Source organism: Laccaria bicolor, genomic scaffold (assembly GCF_000143565.1).
Source record: "Laccaria bicolor S238N-H82 LACBIscaffold_71 genomic scaffold, whole genome shotgun sequence".
In the NCBI taxonomy this organism is placed as follows: Eukaryota; Fungi; Basidiomycota; class Agaricomycetes; order Agaricales; family Hydnangiaceae; genus Laccaria; species Laccaria bicolor.
In genome coordinates this window covers 195,369-213,489 of record NW_001889942.1, presented here as the reverse complement: position 1 = coordinate 213,489, position 18,121 = coordinate 195,369, and the positions used below count along the sequence as shown (strand labels likewise).

Genomic DNA, 18,121 nt, shown 5'->3' with positions numbered 1-18,121 from the left:
TTAAACGTTGGACGTTTTAACGGCGACAAGGGACGAGCATATGCATCTAATTCAAGGAGCGAGAGAGGCGGGTAAGTTCCAAAGGACGGCGTGGGCACCCAAGTAGAGCATTAGTGAACATTGTATGGAATAAGAGAGTAACGTGGTGTGTTCGTGTCGTTGGGGATTCCATAGAAACTTGGGCCCAAGGTCAGACCAGTCACTGGCAGGCTGGAATGGCAGCTACATAGGTAAGTTGAAGGCAACGATACATCACTAGAGGGGACCCGACGTAAAGGACGAAAGCATCTGACACTGATGATTCCAAGGGCCGAAAGAAGGGTGTGCACTGGGGAGAAGCAGAGAAAGCCATGCCATAGTCGCGTCGCAAACGGTGCAGCAAATTGGAATTGCTTCACGTGACGATTTTGTCGTTTGTCACGTGTTCTCCTGCTTCAAACCACAAACCATCAAGTCTGCCAGATCGTCACCGATGCCGAGCTTTCTTTCAACTCAGCTCATGAGAATGATAGGTACGAGATATCAGTCATCTCAATTTTGACTTTCCTACGTTCGTTTGACCTAAACCATGCGACTTTCAATATCTTCAACCATCTCCGCTGCCAATCCGCTGCTGCATTGTTTAATTCATGTGCCACTCACCCTCCAGCGACACTCATGAACATTTTTTTGACGCACAAAAACTGGGCTCGACTCCCCACAGAGAATGTTACTTTTTCTCCATATGCCCTCTGTAATAAACGGCTATCACTCACAAGCGCTCCTTCTATTCCATTCATGATCAAAATCCCAACAAAGACTACCGCCTATAATCCCTCTGTTAGTATATTAGTGAGTGCACACACATTCAATTGTAAGAGCTTTATACCGTTATTAGTTAAACACAAGAGCTGGATTCAATTCCTATGCAGGGAGATTGGAAAGAGACTCTCCCTTCCTCTTCTCGTATAGATATTTGAATCAAACGCTATACAATACCCACCCAGCCCGCGCATCTCACGAGCCGGGTTCAACACCTGCCATACAACCCAATATCCAACCCTCTATTGGTATATTGGTCGGTATGCGCACAGCTGTCATATTGGTATATTTGTTGCGAAAGCTGGGTTCGACTCCCAGGTAAGAGGGATGCATTGGAGTCTCTAATTTACTTTATCGCTTATTTGCTTCGAAAAAAATAGGACAAAGCGTGATACAAAACATATCACTGTAACGTCAAAGTCCTTTGTCTGGGAATCGAACCTAGTCTTCGCCCATAGAATGCGCATGCCCCCATGGCAGTATGACAGGTGCGTGTACTGACCAATATACGAACAAAGATCTTGAGAGTTCTCACTAAGAAGATTATTTATGTAGGTGGGAGAAGGAGAAGAAAAAAATCCGACAGCGGAGTCCCGAAGAGAGGATGTAAGCCTAAGAACATCAAGGGCTTTCCTAAGATCATACACTGGTTTCACAATGGCCTTCCATACTAACCCGCTAAGAAGTTCTTCAAGATACTTGAGTGACAACTCAGCTGATCTTTTATACCTTGGTCTTTCACATCTTTCCTCCTCAGGCCTATCTAATCAGTAAGGCATCAAAAATTTCCTCTTGAGTTGCGATACTCCACGACACGCTCCAACCCCCAGATTATTTTTACCTCAAAAGAGTGGGGATCCTCCTACGGGCCCAGAGCTGCTTCCAAATCCACCATACATCGCACTCGTCGAACCAGAACCACCCACATCATAACTCGTACCGGGGCCTTGCACAGCCGACGATCCCACCGCTCCCTCTCCTTCCCCTTTCTTCTCATTCTGCCAACAAGCATTCAATTAACTCTCAACCACGACTACTCACATGCGCACGGAAAAACATACCTCCTCCTTCTGCAACCGAATCAAAGCCAAAATCACCATATTCCTCTTCTCGTGCGTGAGGTTCTGCAGGCACTGTACGACGTCTGGCGGTAACAACTGCGCCAACAATGAATCCGCCAAAGACCGAGACTCGCTCGGCATCAATGACTCAATTGCAACAGGCAATTCAGGCATTCCATAGGGAAAAACAGCGCCCACGAGCGCCGTCCCAGTGATACTGAATAGTAGGATGGTTTTGGATTCCACTCCGAAGGGCGTTACCCAGGACACCGTTGCGAACTACAGAAAGGGCGTGTATCTCATTTCTTCAAGTTACGAAAAGCAGGGGAACTGACCAAATTTTGCTCCATCAAAAGCCGACAAAACATAGTGTAATTCACCGGATTCATCGCCGCGTCAACTCCAACTCCACTATCCTCATCTTGGTCAACCAGAGCAGGAGAGAGCGAGCAAAGCGTCGCCGAATTCCGACTCAACCAGTCTTGAAGGACGTGTATCGGAACGCCCCTTGTCAGCTCGATAGTGAGCGTGTGGGGCCAAGTATCTGCATGACTACAATCATATCAGTATTTAGCGTGAAACGACGCCACAAGAGAGATAGAAGAGGGAACACACCATTCCTCAGGCGTCGTTGAACACGCCAGAAGTAACATACGTATGTCATCCCCCTTAGCACTCTTATCCCTCCACTCGAGCAACCCCTCCCAAACTGGCCCGAATCCATCTCGTCCACTGAGTACAATTTCCCTCTGTTTTTGCTTTTGCTTCTGCTTCTCCTTTGCTCGCTCGGAAATTCCTTCAAGTTCGGGAGGGTCTAATTCCTGAGTAGTAGCCCGAGGAGTATCGGGCTGGAAATGATCCCCTCAAGTCTCATTCAAGAGATCTGGAATTAAGAAAGAAGTACGTACCCCATTATCTTCAGCAACCTCTTCCTCCCGATGCGCCTTATCGATGTGCTCAGCGTCTATCGGTACTTCGGCTTGAGAAGACATGCTTGTCAATTTCTTTTTTATTTCTTTTTTACAATGAGCTCGTAAATTCGCAAAAGAACCCACACACCGTGAATAAAATCTTGTATTGATACGAGATGCGATGGACGGTAGTGTGGTCAAGAATCAAGTCAAGTCAACGAACGCTCATCAATACGAACGAATTTCCACGGCATGTCGAACGCATGTTCGAGGTAGCGACGGGGATTAAAGAAACGTGTCGATGTTAATTGATACGGCGGAGTAAGGCCGCCGGTCTTCATTCTAAATTCGTGTCAAGAAAAGTTGGATGCAGCCGGTCTGTATCATTGATCAGATAGACGCCGGAGTAATTAAGTCAAGCATGACTTTCACCCTTTTCGCGTCGTGTCGTATTGAAAGGTCCAAGTCAAGCGCCCCCTTTTTCCTGGACATCGGCCTCCTAACCTTTCCAACAAAAAAGGGAGAAATCGACGGGTGAATCTGACGACTCAGAGTCGGCTGTTTTCTATACACATCTTCTATATATATTTGACGTCAATCTCTGTAGGGAGATTGCACTTAACGAAACGCACTAGGCTGTATTGTGCTTTTACGACATTGCTTGCAGCAGCGGCCTCGTTGTCAATTATCTCCCAGGGAGAGGGAGCATGCGTTTCTTTTTCACCTTTCCATGGAGACACCGGAGTGGCACTCCGAAGAAACAGTCATGGAACGGGAGACGCTCTTTCCTAATATATACTTGGACTTGAACCCGGACAATGCGAGAAGCGCCATGAGGTCAGGGCTCATTCTTGAGTTGAAACTTGACGGGAAAGTAGGCGATGAGGTGGCCACAAAGAGGTTTCTTTCCTGGGGAGTTTTCGTATGGATGAAATCGGAGGAATCATCTAGAGAATTCGAACAGCGGGCGCTTCCCTTGCAGGGAGTTTAGCTTCCATGTGGGATCAGAGGGTGATCACGAAAACTATAACTATGTGAATTGTCGTGCGGGGGGATACCTATACCTTGGATTTCGCGAAGTGAGTACGAATGAGAAAGACGGCGGGTTTCCAAAGAGCGTGATGGGCAAAATTGGGGATGACAAATGGAGTGGGCGTGGAGGAGGTTGACGTCGACCAACTAAATACGACGATCCAGAACGGCCACCTCCTGAATTGGCGAGGACAATATTTTTCGCCTTTACTACCTGGCACAAGGCATGTTTTGTCGTCGGAGGGCCCAGGAAACGTTCAGCGCCGTGCCAAGGAACCCACCAGGTTGCAGAGGGGAAATATTTTTCAAGAGAGTCCAGTGAGAGAAAGGGTGACTGTCCAGCGGGCCACTGGCATGCGCCTAGTAAGATGTTTTTGTTTATACTTCAAGTTACTGTTCACGTACTCCAGAATAACAGTTGACGTGTACAGCGTCGAGAAAAACCCCCAACTTGAACGTCCCCTGCCCTTGTTAAACTCCTAGTCCACGTTTCCAATAGCTTGAGACTCCGGTATGGCTGCATCGAGCCATGGACTGCTGGCTTTTGACCTGAGGAACTTTGGATGACGTCTCAAATTTTCTTGTGACACTGGGGCAGGTGGGAGGAGGATAGGGAGGAGGAGTGATTCCGAATGAGCAGGGAGGACGAATGTCTTGCAACCGATGACGAACGATTACGATCACAATCACGATGAGCTTGGAGGTTTTTGGATCGCATGACTACGGATTCACAAGGGTCAATCGTGGAAACAAGAAAAGCACGGAGACACGTACCTGAGCAACGTCAAGACGAGCCAGGGAGTATGGGATTCCAAGGGCAGGGATGAAAAAAAGACGCGAGAAGGAGAGAGGTTCTCGTCATCACGACCGACGTGTAAGTAACCTGAATCGTGACCAAGGAAGCAAAAGGAGGGGGAAATGTGGTAACTGTGAACAGACGTCCATCTTTTCTCACTTCCTCACTTCTTCGAAAAAGCAAAGTAGACCCAGGACATCGAGCATATCCCTAGCACTTGTCCCAAATTCTGTTGTTGAAGTTATAATGACGCCGCTATTTGCCTGGGTCCACTAGAGAAGAGTTGAATATTGGATAGCAGGTAGAAGTTAAACGTAAACGTTGAACGTTGAAATGTGGAACGAATCATGTGCACAGTCGATGAAGAAGGGAAGCCAAGGGGTACGTTGAGAAAAAGTTACCTGCCAAAAGAGGCAATTGCAGATCAATCAGGGCGCGGCCCGGTTTCCGCTGTGTTGGTGTATACTTAGGATCCAACAACCCCCGCATTTGTGAAGCTGGAATGTCGTACAGTATTCTGGTATCAGCTGGTGGTAAGTTGCGACTTTCTTCAAGTTCTTCATCAATCCTCATCAGCCTCTTCCTCCAAAATGCCAGGCTGGCAGGCTCGTTTGTCTCACAATCGTCACCTTCGATCCCACCTGAAATGATCAACAAGGCCGAGGCTTTTCTGCTTTACGGAGAGTCCCACTGTAAGCCCATTTCCGTCGAATGTCCGTTCGAAATGGATAACGATTCGATTTGATCCTTCTTTTTCGAGCTTCTTGACTCGTTTGATAAATAGTTTTCATCAAGGTAACCTCATGCCGGCTAGCTTGAAGGAATCCTTGTAAAATGTAAAATATGCTAGTGTTTTTGCCGAACATATGGGCAGGAAAAAATCGGTCAGTGGTCCACATGTCTCGGTAATTGTCGGTTTGTACCCTTGAGGCTACTCGTTCTTGCAAACGACGACAGCGGACTGTCCGGCCCTGCTCGTCATGATCACCAGCTTGTCTGCTTCCTGACTCTTAAGTTTTAATTCTTTCACTATTCCTATTTACTCGGCATCAGACTGACTAAGGTCAAAAATCAAATGGCATAAGATGTATGGCGTATATATAGGTGGTGTTATGGCAACCACGAAGCTGATAAGATTGAGACGCTGAAGAGTACGAGGGTGATGGGGAGCGATTGAAGGGGTCCGAGATATACATAGGCATAAGTAGCAAACAGGGAGTCCGAAACACGTAACAACGAGGAGTCCGAGACGCTAGCAATATATACAGATGGAAATACTGGGAATAAAAGAAAACATGAATACCCGGGGCATATAACTCTTGGGACCTGCGAATGGAAGTTAGTGAGGAGCAGGTCGACTAGACCCGCAGCTTAGGGGCGAAGTAGTAGCCGCTAGAGTAGACGGGTTCTTGCTCAAGAGGAGAAACGACCTTGGGAGGAAAAACCTCCTTGAGAGAAACTTCTTCGAGAGGAAGAACTTCCTTGGGGAGGGAAACTTCTTCAAGAAGGTAAACTTCCTTGAGAGGAGAAACTTCCTCAGGCGGAGAAACGTCCTTGAGCGGAGAAATAGCAGTGGCTGCTGCCGGGATGTCGGTGTATAAATTCACGACAGGGGAAGCCAACGCATGAGCTGCTCCAAGTACTGTAGGTGAGTTGTCGATTTTGTCAAAGCCAGCTTCATAATCCTCGTCAGAGATAAGGAAGTTATCTGGGAGATTGGCTTTGAGATCTTGACTCAAGTCGTTATCGACGTATTGGAGCATGTACCCCAGGATCTGCACAACATAAATGAGTAAGTAGTTCGAAGTTAGTGGTGAATTGACAAACGCACCTGTGGACCAGGGATACGGATGACGACGCCGTCGCTGGCGGAAAGAATGTCTGCTCCTCTCTCCGAAACCTTAGAGTGTGAGATTCCGCTGTTCGACCAACAGAAGATGCCACTGGCGGATTGAACAGATTCCTCAAACTCTTTCGAGTACTTCCTGAGTTGTTCAGTGCTCATGTTGACTTTGATTGTAATGTCCTATACAGGCGCATCGTCAGAAAGAAAAAATGTGTGGATTAAACAGTAGACGAACCTTGCAGATGATGAACCCGACCGGATACGCGGGGAAAAGGCCTTTGTTCAGCTCTTCCCATTGAGCCGGCGTCGCGTTTTCGAGGTCTTCCATGCTATTGATACCTTCAGGCCACTTCGACGCGAAGATCTTCTTGTCGATGTGACAGAATCCGCTCGTTTGCTTGAAGAACTGAGGCTGGAACCATCCACCACGATCAACGGTAACCATCGTGGCTCGGAACCCGATGTCAACCTTGAACGACTCGCTACTTGACGAAGCCAAGTCCTCTGCAAACGAGGTGGAGGTTTGCCCCCTGGAACCCCAGAAGAAGCTTACATCGGAACCAGAAACCGAGGAGCTAACTTGGGTGGTGGATGCTTGGTGGATGACCGACGTTTCATGAGTCAAAGTGATCTCCTGCCACCTGCCACCTCCAGCCGTGCCACTGTGATGTGGTGGGAAAAAAGGAAAATCTGCAAGTATCCGAGTATACTCAGGGGTGGCTGGGCTGGCGCTCAAGACCTGAACCCGAGTGGTGAGCTCCGTGATCTCCTTTCGAACAGCATCGATTTGTAGTGTAATGCTAGTGATCTCTTGCGAGGTATCCGTTGCCTCGGCCAGAGTCACTGCCGATAGCGCCTGAGAATACGCTCGAGAGGCACTGTTAACTGCGTCATGAGCAGCAGTAGCCTTCTTCATAGAATCTTCGATGCCGTTGAATGCACTTTCAGCAATTCCGAAAAGCTTCGCTTGGGTAACGAAGAGACTGGACTGGAACTCGTTAGCAGCGGATACGAAGCTTTGTGCGAGTGAGAGGACGTTGCTGGAGTACGTTGTTTGAAGATTGGACTGACACTTGCTGTACTCGGACTGAGCTTGTTCGGCCGCCAACTTTAACGCTTTCAAGTCGTTCTTGGGAGAGAATTGCAGCGCAGCTAAGCGAGATTGAAGCAGATCCAGAAGCTTAGATTTGGCGTTAATTTGCTGGAGGATAATTTTCGGATCCGATGTGAGATCCTCTATCGTGAACGATGAAGAGAGACCTTGGAACCAATCGATGGGCGACAGCTGCACGGGATAGATATTCATGGCGCCATCCAAGGAACTGGTGACAGCCTCGCGAAGTCCGTCCTTGGCGTCTTGCAGCATTTCGGATGGACTTTTAATGTCCATATAGCCAAGATACTGGCGGATGGTGCGAGAATAACCGCGAACGACGGCATCAGCGTGTTTGGCGGCGAGCTGGGCCTCTCGAACGGCTGTGATGTGCGCCAGCTTGCGCGTGATGTCGTCCACATTTTCATCCTTGGCCCGCGCGTTCTTGATCATGGTATCACGTTCCAACTCCCAGACTTGTTTCGCGGATAGGTACTCCTCCATGAGCGCCTCTGCGAGCTCCATGCGGTTGACTTTACCATCCTCCGAAAGCCTGTTAGCCACTGCAAACTGCGGTACGGGTTCGCCATAAGGACTTGTGACCGTGCTACCAACCGCGGCAGACAATGGAACAGACCGATTCTGTTGCGACTCGATAAGGTTCTTGACCCAACCTGTGGCAGGGACTTCCTTCATAAGCCAACGACGAATTTGGGCCTGTTGCCTGGCGATGATACGATAGTCGTTCTCATGGCCAGGCACCAAGTTATTGAGTACCTGCTCGTAGCAGACGGACAGGTTTTGTCCGTTGGAAGCACCAACCACTTCGCCCACGTTATACAGCTGATCGACGAGACGGAATTCACTCTCGTTGACGGCGACTGGCTTGACGAACTGTCCGTAAATTCCGGCTGCAGATGTGTCCCAAGCATACAAGTCTTTCTGCAGGAAGCGAGCAGGGAACTGGAAAGCGAAGCATTGGCCAGTCGTGGGTGGGAAGACTTGTTTGAGGCTGTTGACGATAACTTCAAAGAACTTTCCCTGAGAAACGCTCGAGGCAGTGAACGCCGCTTTGGCTGCAGTTGGCACATCCAGTCCGTGCGCAGGGTGAGAATAATGACGATTGCTGGACACTACGGATGCCGAAGGGACGTCAACGACGCCATTTGTGCTCGCAAAAACATTTGAAACTGCTGAGGGGACGTCAAAGACGCCATTTGTGCTTGGAATAATGTTGGACACTGCCGAGGCGACGTCAAAGAAGCCATTTGTACTTGCAATCACATTGGACACTGCCGAGGGGACGTCAACGACGCCGTTTGCGCTTTCGATAGCTTGGGACGCCGCTGAGGGGACGTCAAAGAAGCCATTTGTGCGTGCAATAACATCGGACACTGCTGAGGGAACGTCAACAACGCCATTTGTGCTTGCAATAACTTGGGACACCGCTGAGGGAACGTCAAAGACGCCTTTCATGCCTGAAAAAACACTAGACGCTGCTGAGGGGACATCAAAGACGCCATTTGTACTTGGAATAACATTGGACACTGCCGAGGGGACGTCAAAGAATCCATTTGTGCTTGGGATAACGTTGGCCACAGTCGAGGCGACGTCAAAGAACCCATTTGTAACATTGGACACTGCCGAGGGGACGTCAAAGAATCCATTTGTGCTGGGAATAACATTGGACACTGCCGAGGGGTCGTCAAAGACGCTACTTGTGCCTGGAATAACATTGGACGCTGCCGAGGGGACGTCAAAGAAGCCATTTGGGCTTGAAATAACTTGGGACACTGCCGAGGGCGCCAATGCGGATGCCGTGGGGAAGTCAACGGCGCCAGTTGTGCTTGCATGAACTTTGGACACTGAGGGACCGTCAACAACGCCATTTGACCTTTCAACAACTTGGAGACGCTTAATGCTGCCGGCACGGCAGGCGGTGGTACAGAAACCGCTAAATAGATACCTGACTTCGGCCCACTCCGACAATTCGTAACTTTCGATGATCTTTGATTTGGTCTCAGGATCAACGCCCGCGACATCCAGTGCATGATTCATGGTCCAGATGGAGTCAGCGATAGGGTGATTGGTCGGATGTGGATAGTTAATCGTCATGAATGCTTTGTCAGTTTCGGAGAGAACATTGTTGGGCTTAATCTCCCGATTCTGCTTGTTCATATCAGCTGGCATGAAGGACCTTCGCATGGGATTAGTAAACAATTGCTTCAAACGCGTTGTCAACGTACGCCATAATTGACTTGACATCGGGTGCAGAAAAGTTACCAACGCCGCTAACGTTGTACACGCTCAAAATCTGCTCACGGACTTCTCGCTCCTCCCAACCGTGGGTCTTCTTGTAAAAGTCAATAACAGCTAGAAATATGCCACGTCAGCGGGGAAGTTAAGCGATAAGAAAAGAATATCGTACCAGATTCTTTCAAGGTGATGGTACCACCGTGGATAGGAGATTGGTGTTCGTGCATGAGGCCAAGGGTGTGACCGAACTCGTGCAAAATGACGCCCCTTTCCTCTGCAGTAATGATGGTAGAGTGGTCCCCTATCCAACCCAGGTTCATCGTGGGATTGTTGACATTGACGAGGCTAATTTCATTTCCGACGTACGACCAAGAACCCAAGTTGGGATCAAAGGTGATACGAACGGTAGCATTGCCAGTGGGGACGAAGGTGAAGTTAAAGTTGGCATACCTTTCCCACTCTTGGACAACTTTTTTGACTTTGTTCTGTTGAATAGTGTTCCCGGCCTTTGGGCCCAGGAAGGTGTAAGTTAGGGTCTGTAGAAGGCGGTGATCAGCATAAACGGCCTGGAACGGAAGTGACGACGTACGCTTCCATTGTCCCACATACGAGTTGCCTTGGTGAGGATGGTTCTCATAACTGCGACACCACCAATACGATTGACGTCGGCTTTGGCAGACGAGGCAGCGGCCTTGTCGTGCGAAGCTTCAGCGCAAGCACGTTGGTACCAAGTCGCCCCTCGAACATCGTAGCTATCAAAGACAGCAGGCTTGGTGATGTCGGTGTCAGCTGAGGCTGAGGTGGTCGGGGCAATTGTAGAGTATTCCGTGGCACCTTTGGCGGGATCCATTTCCGCACTATGGGAGTCGTTGGTATGATCGGTCTGAGACATGAAAGAGGATTAGCTTCGCGGTCGGTGTAGAACAGAGGGCTGTTGGGGAATTGAAGCTTGAATAGAGCAGACTTTAAGTTCTTTCGGTAGCGTCGAACGGGTAGGTAAGTCAAAGACGCTGACCTGAATCGAAATCTGCCAAGGCTAAATTACATCTCGGAAACATAAAATCGCCTGTGAACTAAATCAGAAGTTTCAAAATTAGAACTGTATCTCCTCGCACATCATTGACGGTACCACGGTTCAGGGCATGTACTCTGGATTCACCGACGTTTTGACGTTTCGTATGTATACCCATTTCTCCTGGAAGGTGAAATTAACGATTCCTTCACTGTTCGATCTAGATTGATAATCAATTGTCAAGTTTTTAGCGTAAAGAGTCTGAAGTAACGTACAAAACATCAAACTCAGAATAAGCTGGCCTTCGGCGGGGAACAAATGGGTAGATGATCAACGTTCAACGTTCAACCTTCGTGGTCGCGTAATTTTCTAAAGTTCCCACGATTGTTGAGTCATCAATGGGAATAATTGCGGCAAGATATAGATTTATTCCAATTGTGTATGACCCATCGGAGACCTTGAACAACAACAAACTAAATTTCAATTTTTGAAAATTTCTCAGCGATGCTTTTCTATCGCGGACAGCACGGTTGTTTGACGTTTTTCCCGCTTGATCGCACAGACACTTTTCAACGTTTACGTGAGCCATTGTTTTTTCTAAAGGTGTGTTCCTAGGGACTACTCCCCCTATTTGCCATCATAATTTGATCTTGAATCGCAGAAAGGGCTATATCATGGTGTCTTTTTGAAGACCATGTGGTAAATTTTAGCCTTCAGGTGCATAAGGTACGGCTATTTCAGTAGACAGCTACATCACTTTGTGTTTTCCCATGAAGGCTCTCTTTCAGCGCTCAAGCATCAGTAATTTAGCATTCCAGTAACACGAGTTTATCGAACCCCCAAAATGACAAGAAATATGCTGCCTGTCACAAAAATTTTCAAAGTGTTATTTGCTGCCTCCGGTCTCTTGTACGTATCCCATCCCGTAGTCCAGCAATGATTGTACTCATTGAACTTGTTATGTAGATCGGAACAAATTTGAGACCGGCTGACCCATCACATCTCAACAGTACTGTCATTGCATACGTTTCAGGGTGCCATCATCGAGAGCATGAATTTTAATCTTTATAGTTTTATGGTTGTAGAATGGTCGTCACAAATATTTCTGGTCCACAGGCTGAATTTCTCCGAAAGAAAAACATATCCTCACTTCAAAAACCTGCCGTTATAGGAAAATTTTCAGACGTCCATTACGAACACTTGTGGGAAGGAGTCGATGTTCAGAACTAGATCCGTGATTGATGTCCAGCTAAGGCCCCGAGATGTCCCTTGGGTCTTCGCGCTTATCTACTAATTGGACGGCTTCGTTACATTCTCATGCTGTTGGGGTATGTACGTGGGCCTGTAGAGTTACGTTTGGTAGTCTTCGGAACGGGGTAAACAATCACTCCGGGGTTTTTTTAGCACCGAGTTCGACTTGGTTCCTCGCAGGTGGTGGGAGTATTTTTCGTCTGACGAAGACACATATATTCAAGGGATGCTAGGAACTTGAAGCAGAAGAAACCGCTTCAAGAATACAAAGTCTGGGCTATTTGAGGGCTCTTGTGGCTTCTCTCGAGCTTCAGGTCGGGATACCCGATACTCAGCAGCACCTGTAGACGTACCTTGATTCTCTCAAGAGTGGGACGACAGAAGGAACGGACGAAGCGTGAGTAAAAGTCCAAGGAAAATTAGGAACAACGTTGTCATTGAACCCATCTTTTCACAGTCGCGGATTTTCGAACTCGAAAATGTAGACGCCAAAAGAAAGTGGTTCTTGACTGTTCAAGGCGCCAAAGGCAAGTGGTATCGCACTGCCTTGACGTTTACGCCCTTGCCCAACGTAATGAATCTTTTTTTTTTTTTTTGTCAAATTTAAGTCTATTAGGGCGAAGCCCTATGTCAGACCTTACAACTTGTAGACTACCTAAGGCCCCGAATGCCTATATACCTGACCCCCTGTAGGACCACTCCATGCACTGGTGGAGGCACGCCCGAGGCGACCTTTCCCCCACACAGCCCGGCACGGAAACGCCGTTTAAGAGTGCACCCGTAAAGCGAGCGGGGTAGTCTCGTACTGTCTGCTTGACTATGCAGCCTTCCAACGGCCATGAGTTTCGTCTTCTAAGTACCCGACCGCAAAGCAGTAGGTACAGCCAAATGGGACGAGCGCGATCAGGGAAGAAATTTGTTTTTGAGTGTCCATCGATTTATTGAGTTGTTCTTCGTCCATTACTGAGCTGGCACGTGTCAACTTGAGCTTGAAGTCCGCAGGCTGAGGTGCGGGTAAGAAAAAAGGGGGGGAGGTTTTGAGGGTAAATGCCAGCTGAACTATCGTCGGTCCATTCTTCCTATGAGTTATGCCCTGTCAAAAAAGGCGTAATGAATCTATTTCTGTAATTCAATACTAGATCTATGGTATCCTAAAAGCAATTCGATAGCTTAGGAAATACATACATAAAAGGTTAATTGAGCTTTATCTTTTTCGACCGTCGTTTCGGAACTTCACCCCCCCGCCTCCGCTTTCCAGCAGCACCACCATCCCTCAACGGGTCCTCAAGCCCCTCCAAAAAATCCACAGGCGACAATTTCCGCGTGAGATGTTTGACGAGCGTCATGTTGAGACTCGCGATGGGGTGACCATCCTCCTCGTCCGGATCTTCCTCCAAACACCGCTTGAGGTTGGTATCTGCGGGGAAGGAAGCGACGACGCGTAGGAGGCTGTATTTCCCGGCGTCTGAGCGACGACGGTGTGGGAGTGCGCGGAGGAGGGTCCTGGTTTCTTCAACGAGGGTGGGATGGCTTGTTGGGGAATATCGGTTGCCTTCCTTGATTGACAAAGAGGTTAGAATGACGAATGGATTTTTCGGCCCACGTAGCTCACCTTGTCAAAGAAGAAGTTGGAGGGCGTAACGGAGCGCATGGCGCGCCTGAGAAACGGTCTCGAAAGAGATCCGTTCTTCCCTGACGAAAACTTTGCCTGAAGGGCGACCCAGATCGTCGTCCCATCCACAAGTCGAAGCACAAATATGAGGTCGGGACCCATCGAGTCAACTGGGAAGCAAAACGGAGTGTGCGAGCGGTGGTTCAGCCATGCAGTGGTTTCCGTGGGCGTTTTCGCGTTGATACCCAGCGCCAACGAAGGTCCGGAAAACGCGAAATGGCGGACGCTGCCCTGTTCTACGGTGCCTTGAGGATCAGTAGTAGTAGTGCGGTGCAAGGCAACAAGTTCAGCTTCCAGCTCAGACCAAGGTGGGGGTGTACCAACGAACGAAAAAACCTCATTGATCCTTCTCCGTTGTGATGAAAAAATTATGTCTAAGCAAAAAGCGATGTAGTTTTCGAATCCGTTCGATGCCGGATCGTGTAAATGGATCTGCTTTGCGAAGAATTTATAGCTCGTGCGGTGGTTTGCGTTTATCCAGTGGGTTGCGGCTAGGAGGACGAGTGGTTCGTCTACTGCGACTGTTTTCGTCTCGGGGTCTGTGAAGCGAGCGAACCCGTATTCGACGTAGGTCGCTTCGTCTTTCCCGAGTGTGAGGGGGAGAACGGAACGCATTAGGTAGTGTGTTGTTAGTTGGTGAATTGTCGTTAGCATGTCACTGTCTTTTAGAAGGAAAAAGGTCAGTGCGCGATAAGAAAAACCGGGAAAGAAAAAATCTTTCACTTTTCTTTAGTTTTGAAAAGTCGAGTTTGTATTGCGAGAGATTTGGGAGCGCATCTGAACTTTCCGCCTCGACGAAGGACTGGGCATCGGTGACACTGAAATGCGTGAAATGTTCCACATAGGCATTCAAAAGCCCATGACATCTGCGAAACCCGTTGACAATAAGTTCCGCAACGAATCCCGCCGTGAACCGATGTCTACCCCAACTTTCAACCCCATTCCAAATTTCTAAAAAAGGACAAGCAAACTCACCTCCCATGCAACCAATACCAAACCCTCTCCACCAACCTCCTCCCCGCCGGCGTATCCAAAACACACCTCGGTAGATACTTTTCCAAATACCTCTTCTGCACATCCACCTCATCAAACGCCCCCGTATCCGAACACCACCGATACCTCGAGTCCTTCATAATAGCCGACGCCATCGCCTGATCCACGACGTCTTTGGATATACCCGTACCAGCGACGACCATGAACACGCCGTGCCCCACTGACTGACCTTCCCATGCACGCACAATTTCGCGCAGGACGGGACGGTGGGCGGCGGAGTGGTCGGAGCGGAAGGAGGTGGAGTGGTGCGTTGCTGCGTGTTGGGCTTCGTCGAGGATGCAGAAGAGGGGTGTTTGGGCTGTGTCGGAGGTTGATAGCGTGCGTGCACTTGTGCATGTGGATCGTCGTTGGGAACGCGAACAGAGGGTGCGGACGCGTGTTAGGAGGTCTTTAGTCCGTACATTGACGTAGCTGTCCGATGCGTTGGATAGTTTACAGGACAGGGCGTGAAACACATCCCATACTTGTGGATGGACAAAGGAAGGTAGGAGTTGGAGGAGGAGCCAGCGTTGTTTGTACACCCTCATCTCATCCTCACTCTCCTCCTCCTCTTCCTTCTTGTGGTCACGAAGACACTTCGTCATAGTCTCAGCAAACGCACTAAACAAGATCAACCTCGCTAAAAACACCCTCTTGAATAGCCTACCGGCAATCTCGCGATTCGCATCCAACGCCGTTTGATATCCGCTCGACCCAGGCGGAGGTAAATTCCCCTTGAAATGGGGTGCATGCGGGAGGTGGGTCTCGATTGTGTTTTGGACGTCGCTTGAGCCGAGGAGGCTGGAGTCGACTAGGGAGGTGAAGTAGAACCCCCAGTGCGTGCAGAGGCCTTCAAGGAGGAGCCGAGTTTTTCCTGAGCCGGAGGTGTTGACTAGGAAGCTTTATGGAGGGATGGGGCATGAGGGAAAGGATTCAATTATTGCCGATAGACGCGAAACGCACGTGTGGTTGTTAGGCATGAAGATGTTCCGTAGTCGTTTTTGAAGCGACTCGTCGTCCTGGAAGCTTCCCAGGTCGTGCAGTAGCAAGTTTGGTTTGCCTTTTAAGCAAGTTATGTGCAAGCTCTCAAGGTGTCGTGCGATTTTTGGATCCATAGAACCGTCTGGGGGAGACCATAGAGGGAGAGAAATGTCGCCTATGACGAGTTTCGTCATCGTCGGCTGGAGTTCCTGAAGGAAATTTTGAATGTCCTTCTGGACCTCTGCGTCTTGTGAAGTCGACGCGTCTCGTTCCGCGTCTTTCGAAGTGTTAGCCCGTCAAGTACCGAAGCAAAACAGGCGACGCGACGTACTCCAATTGCGTATAGCATCATACCTCCTCCGCCTCCTGGCCGTCTTCAAAGCCTCATACAACTCTCCATCCCCCGCCAGTGCCTCGATGCATGAAGCAAGGGTGGCGTAACGCGCGTACTTGTCGCGCCAGACGTACCATAACACGTACGCGGCTTCTTCGAGGATGTCGATGTCGAATTTTGAGCTTTGATTGTGGATTTCTTGGTTGGTTGGTGTTGACGTCATAGGATTGTTGGAGTAGGTGTGGGTTTCATAGGCGTAGACGCGGTTTCGGAAAGGAACTCGTAGCAATAGAGAGTTGTTGGCATTGTGTGGCTTTCTCACGTGCACGCTTCACCGGCCCGCCTACAGCTAACGAGGTATCGATAGACCAAATTTCAAAACGCTCCGCTTAGTGATTTTGTTTACTTGTGGAGCCTCAGGGTATGTGCAAATAACCTTACTGGGAATCTATGACTATATATGCAACAAGTGAGAAGGGGCGGGAACAAGGCGGGAAGGCAATGCCCGCCAAATGGCTGGCCGTAGTTGTTTGGTCAGCTCCAAAAGTAAATAAAATCACTAAGCGGAGTGTTTTGGAATATGGTCTATCGATACCTCGTTAGCTGTAATGACGAAAAATAAAATTTCCAGTTTGCATTGAATCGACCCTCAACTTGAACGTTTGAACGTTCAAGTTTTGAAAGTTGAAACGTTTCTCTCTCTCTCAACTAGAAGACTGTGCCATCGTCTTATCGTTGCATTGTGCAGATTCCAGGCCGCGGGATACCAACGATTAATCATTGTTTGTTTCCCTAAAGTTTCATGTCTGTAATTTGCCAACCAGTCTCCGGCTTTCCATAGAAACACAGAATGCCAGTGACTTGAACTTCTATGATCCATTAACACGCCACAACCATCGTCATGGATCTGAGCAAGGGGTGCTGAGTCCCAGAGAAATTCCGTAACCATTCGAACCGAAGGGTTCTCCATGAATTCAACTTCCCGTCAAGTCGTACTGCGTGTGAGTACTAGGCTATGCCTGCCGTCGTACGGCGTGTACGTTTATTCCTGATCACAAATAGCATCGCTGATAGAAAGACGCACACAAACAGGTGTTAAGGGTTCTCGGATGGTTCTTTTCTCCTCATGCAAGTCCAGATGACACGACATGCACAGCCCTTCGTCCTCGTCCGCAGAATCACCACTTTTCAGCGACTGAGACTTGCCATCTTATGCTGCCACTTCTTCGGGATGACTCAGCTCAGGAAAAACGACTGGTAGGTTTCTGTATTGAATACCAAACCCCTTTTTTTTAGGGGATGGATCCTATTACCAGTGGCAGTCTCCAAAGTACGTCGAGCGTCTATCACCTGGTGTCGCTACAATTTGCAATCACCGATCAACTAGTGTTTATCGATATCGATCAAGGCGAAGAATTGAGGCGCCCAAGTTCTTAACTTTCAACCACGCTTTTCATAAGATCGAATCCTGCTCCATTCCCCCCCTCATCCAAGGACAGAAACCATGAATTCTCCAACTTCAGAATCCAATATCTTGTCGAGATCTCCGAGTTTCACCCAGAGTGATAGTGAGCTTCCACGGGTGACATCCTCAACAGGTAAGCATTTTCACTGAAATTGCGTACTTTTGCCGTCCAGCCGTGGTATGCTGAACCTCAATTAGGGGAAACCAGTGAAGCTTGCCGTCAAGTTTTGGAAAATGATGATTTACTCCAGCATATCTTCCAAGAGTTCGATATGACCGGGGAACCTAACGGCAATGACAACTCGAACAGGCGTTCTCTCCTTTCGGCAGCTTTATCATCCAGACCACTCTTGAGTTCGTCGCTGGACGTGTTGTGGAAAACCATGTCGTCTCTCGTCCCTTTCTTGAAACTGTTTTCCTCCTTCCAAGAAGTAAACGGAATTAACGTACGATTTATATTCCTGGACTCCCCAGGACGAATGTCCTAATGCTACATTTTTTGGCAGATGATTTACGGATTGATTACACCAGAAGATTGGACGCGATTCCAGAACTACGCCCGTCGGACCAGGAATTTT

The 18,121-nt window shown here is 48.7% G+C and overlaps 5 protein-coding genes across 5 annotated transcripts; 2 read left to right on the top strand and 3 right to left on the bottom strand.

Annotated features, from left to right (window-relative positions):
- Positions 1 to 777: 777 nt before the first annotated feature.
- Positions 778 to 1,568, top strand: LACBIDRAFT_334888 (uncharacterized protein; the record flags this gene model as incomplete). Its single annotated transcript, XM_001889725.1, has 6 exons — positions 778 to 819; positions 987 to 1,061; positions 1,103 to 1,119; positions 1,182 to 1,289; positions 1,357 to 1,407; positions 1,559 to 1,568. 6 exons carry the CDS (start codon positions 778 to 780, stop codon positions 1,566 to 1,568), a joined length of 303 nt encoding a protein of 100 aa, XP_001889760.1.
- Positions 1,569 to 1,643: 75 nt separating this feature from the next.
- Positions 1,644 to 2,854, bottom strand: LACBIDRAFT_334887 (uncharacterized protein; the record flags this gene model as incomplete). Its single annotated transcript, XM_001889694.1, has 5 exons — positions 1,644 to 1,799; positions 1,863 to 2,141; positions 2,198 to 2,414; positions 2,478 to 2,710; positions 2,771 to 2,854. The coding sequence occupies 5 exons, from the start codon at positions 2,852 to 2,854 to the stop codon at positions 1,644 to 1,646; spliced, it is 969 nt and encodes a 322-aa protein (XP_001889729.1).
- Positions 2,855 to 5,661: 2,807 nt separating this feature from the next.
- LACBIDRAFT_295948 (uncharacterized protein) lies at positions 5,662 to 10,688 on the bottom strand (the record flags this gene model as incomplete). The annotated part of the gene is made up of 6 exons (XM_001889693.1): positions 5,662 to 6,376; positions 6,433 to 6,627; positions 6,683 to 9,737; positions 9,787 to 9,913; positions 9,969 to 10,332; positions 10,386 to 10,688. The coding sequence occupies 6 exons, from the start codon at positions 10,686 to 10,688 to the stop codon at positions 5,960 to 5,962; spliced, it is 4,461 nt and encodes a 1,486-aa protein (XP_001889728.1). The 3' UTR covers positions 5,662 to 5,959.
- Positions 10,689 to 12,070: 1,382 nt separating this feature from the next.
- On the top strand, positions 12,071 to 12,857 carry LACBIDRAFT_334885 (uncharacterized protein; the record flags this gene model as incomplete). The annotated part of the gene is made up of 4 exons (XM_001889724.1): positions 12,071 to 12,136; positions 12,430 to 12,456; positions 12,517 to 12,630; positions 12,753 to 12,857. 4 exons carry the CDS (start codon positions 12,071 to 12,073, stop codon positions 12,855 to 12,857), a joined length of 312 nt encoding a protein of 103 aa, XP_001889759.1.
- Positions 12,858 to 13,252: 395 nt separating this feature from the next.
- On the bottom strand, positions 13,253 to 16,301 carry LACBIDRAFT_334884 (uncharacterized protein; the record flags this gene model as incomplete). The annotated part of the gene is made up of 6 exons (XM_001889692.1): positions 13,253 to 13,615; positions 13,672 to 14,393; positions 14,455 to 14,651; positions 14,707 to 15,663; positions 15,727 to 16,021; positions 16,076 to 16,301. 6 exons carry the CDS (start codon positions 16,299 to 16,301, stop codon positions 13,253 to 13,255), a joined length of 2,760 nt encoding a protein of 919 aa, XP_001889727.1.
- Positions 16,302 to 18,121: the final 1,820 nt, after the last annotated feature.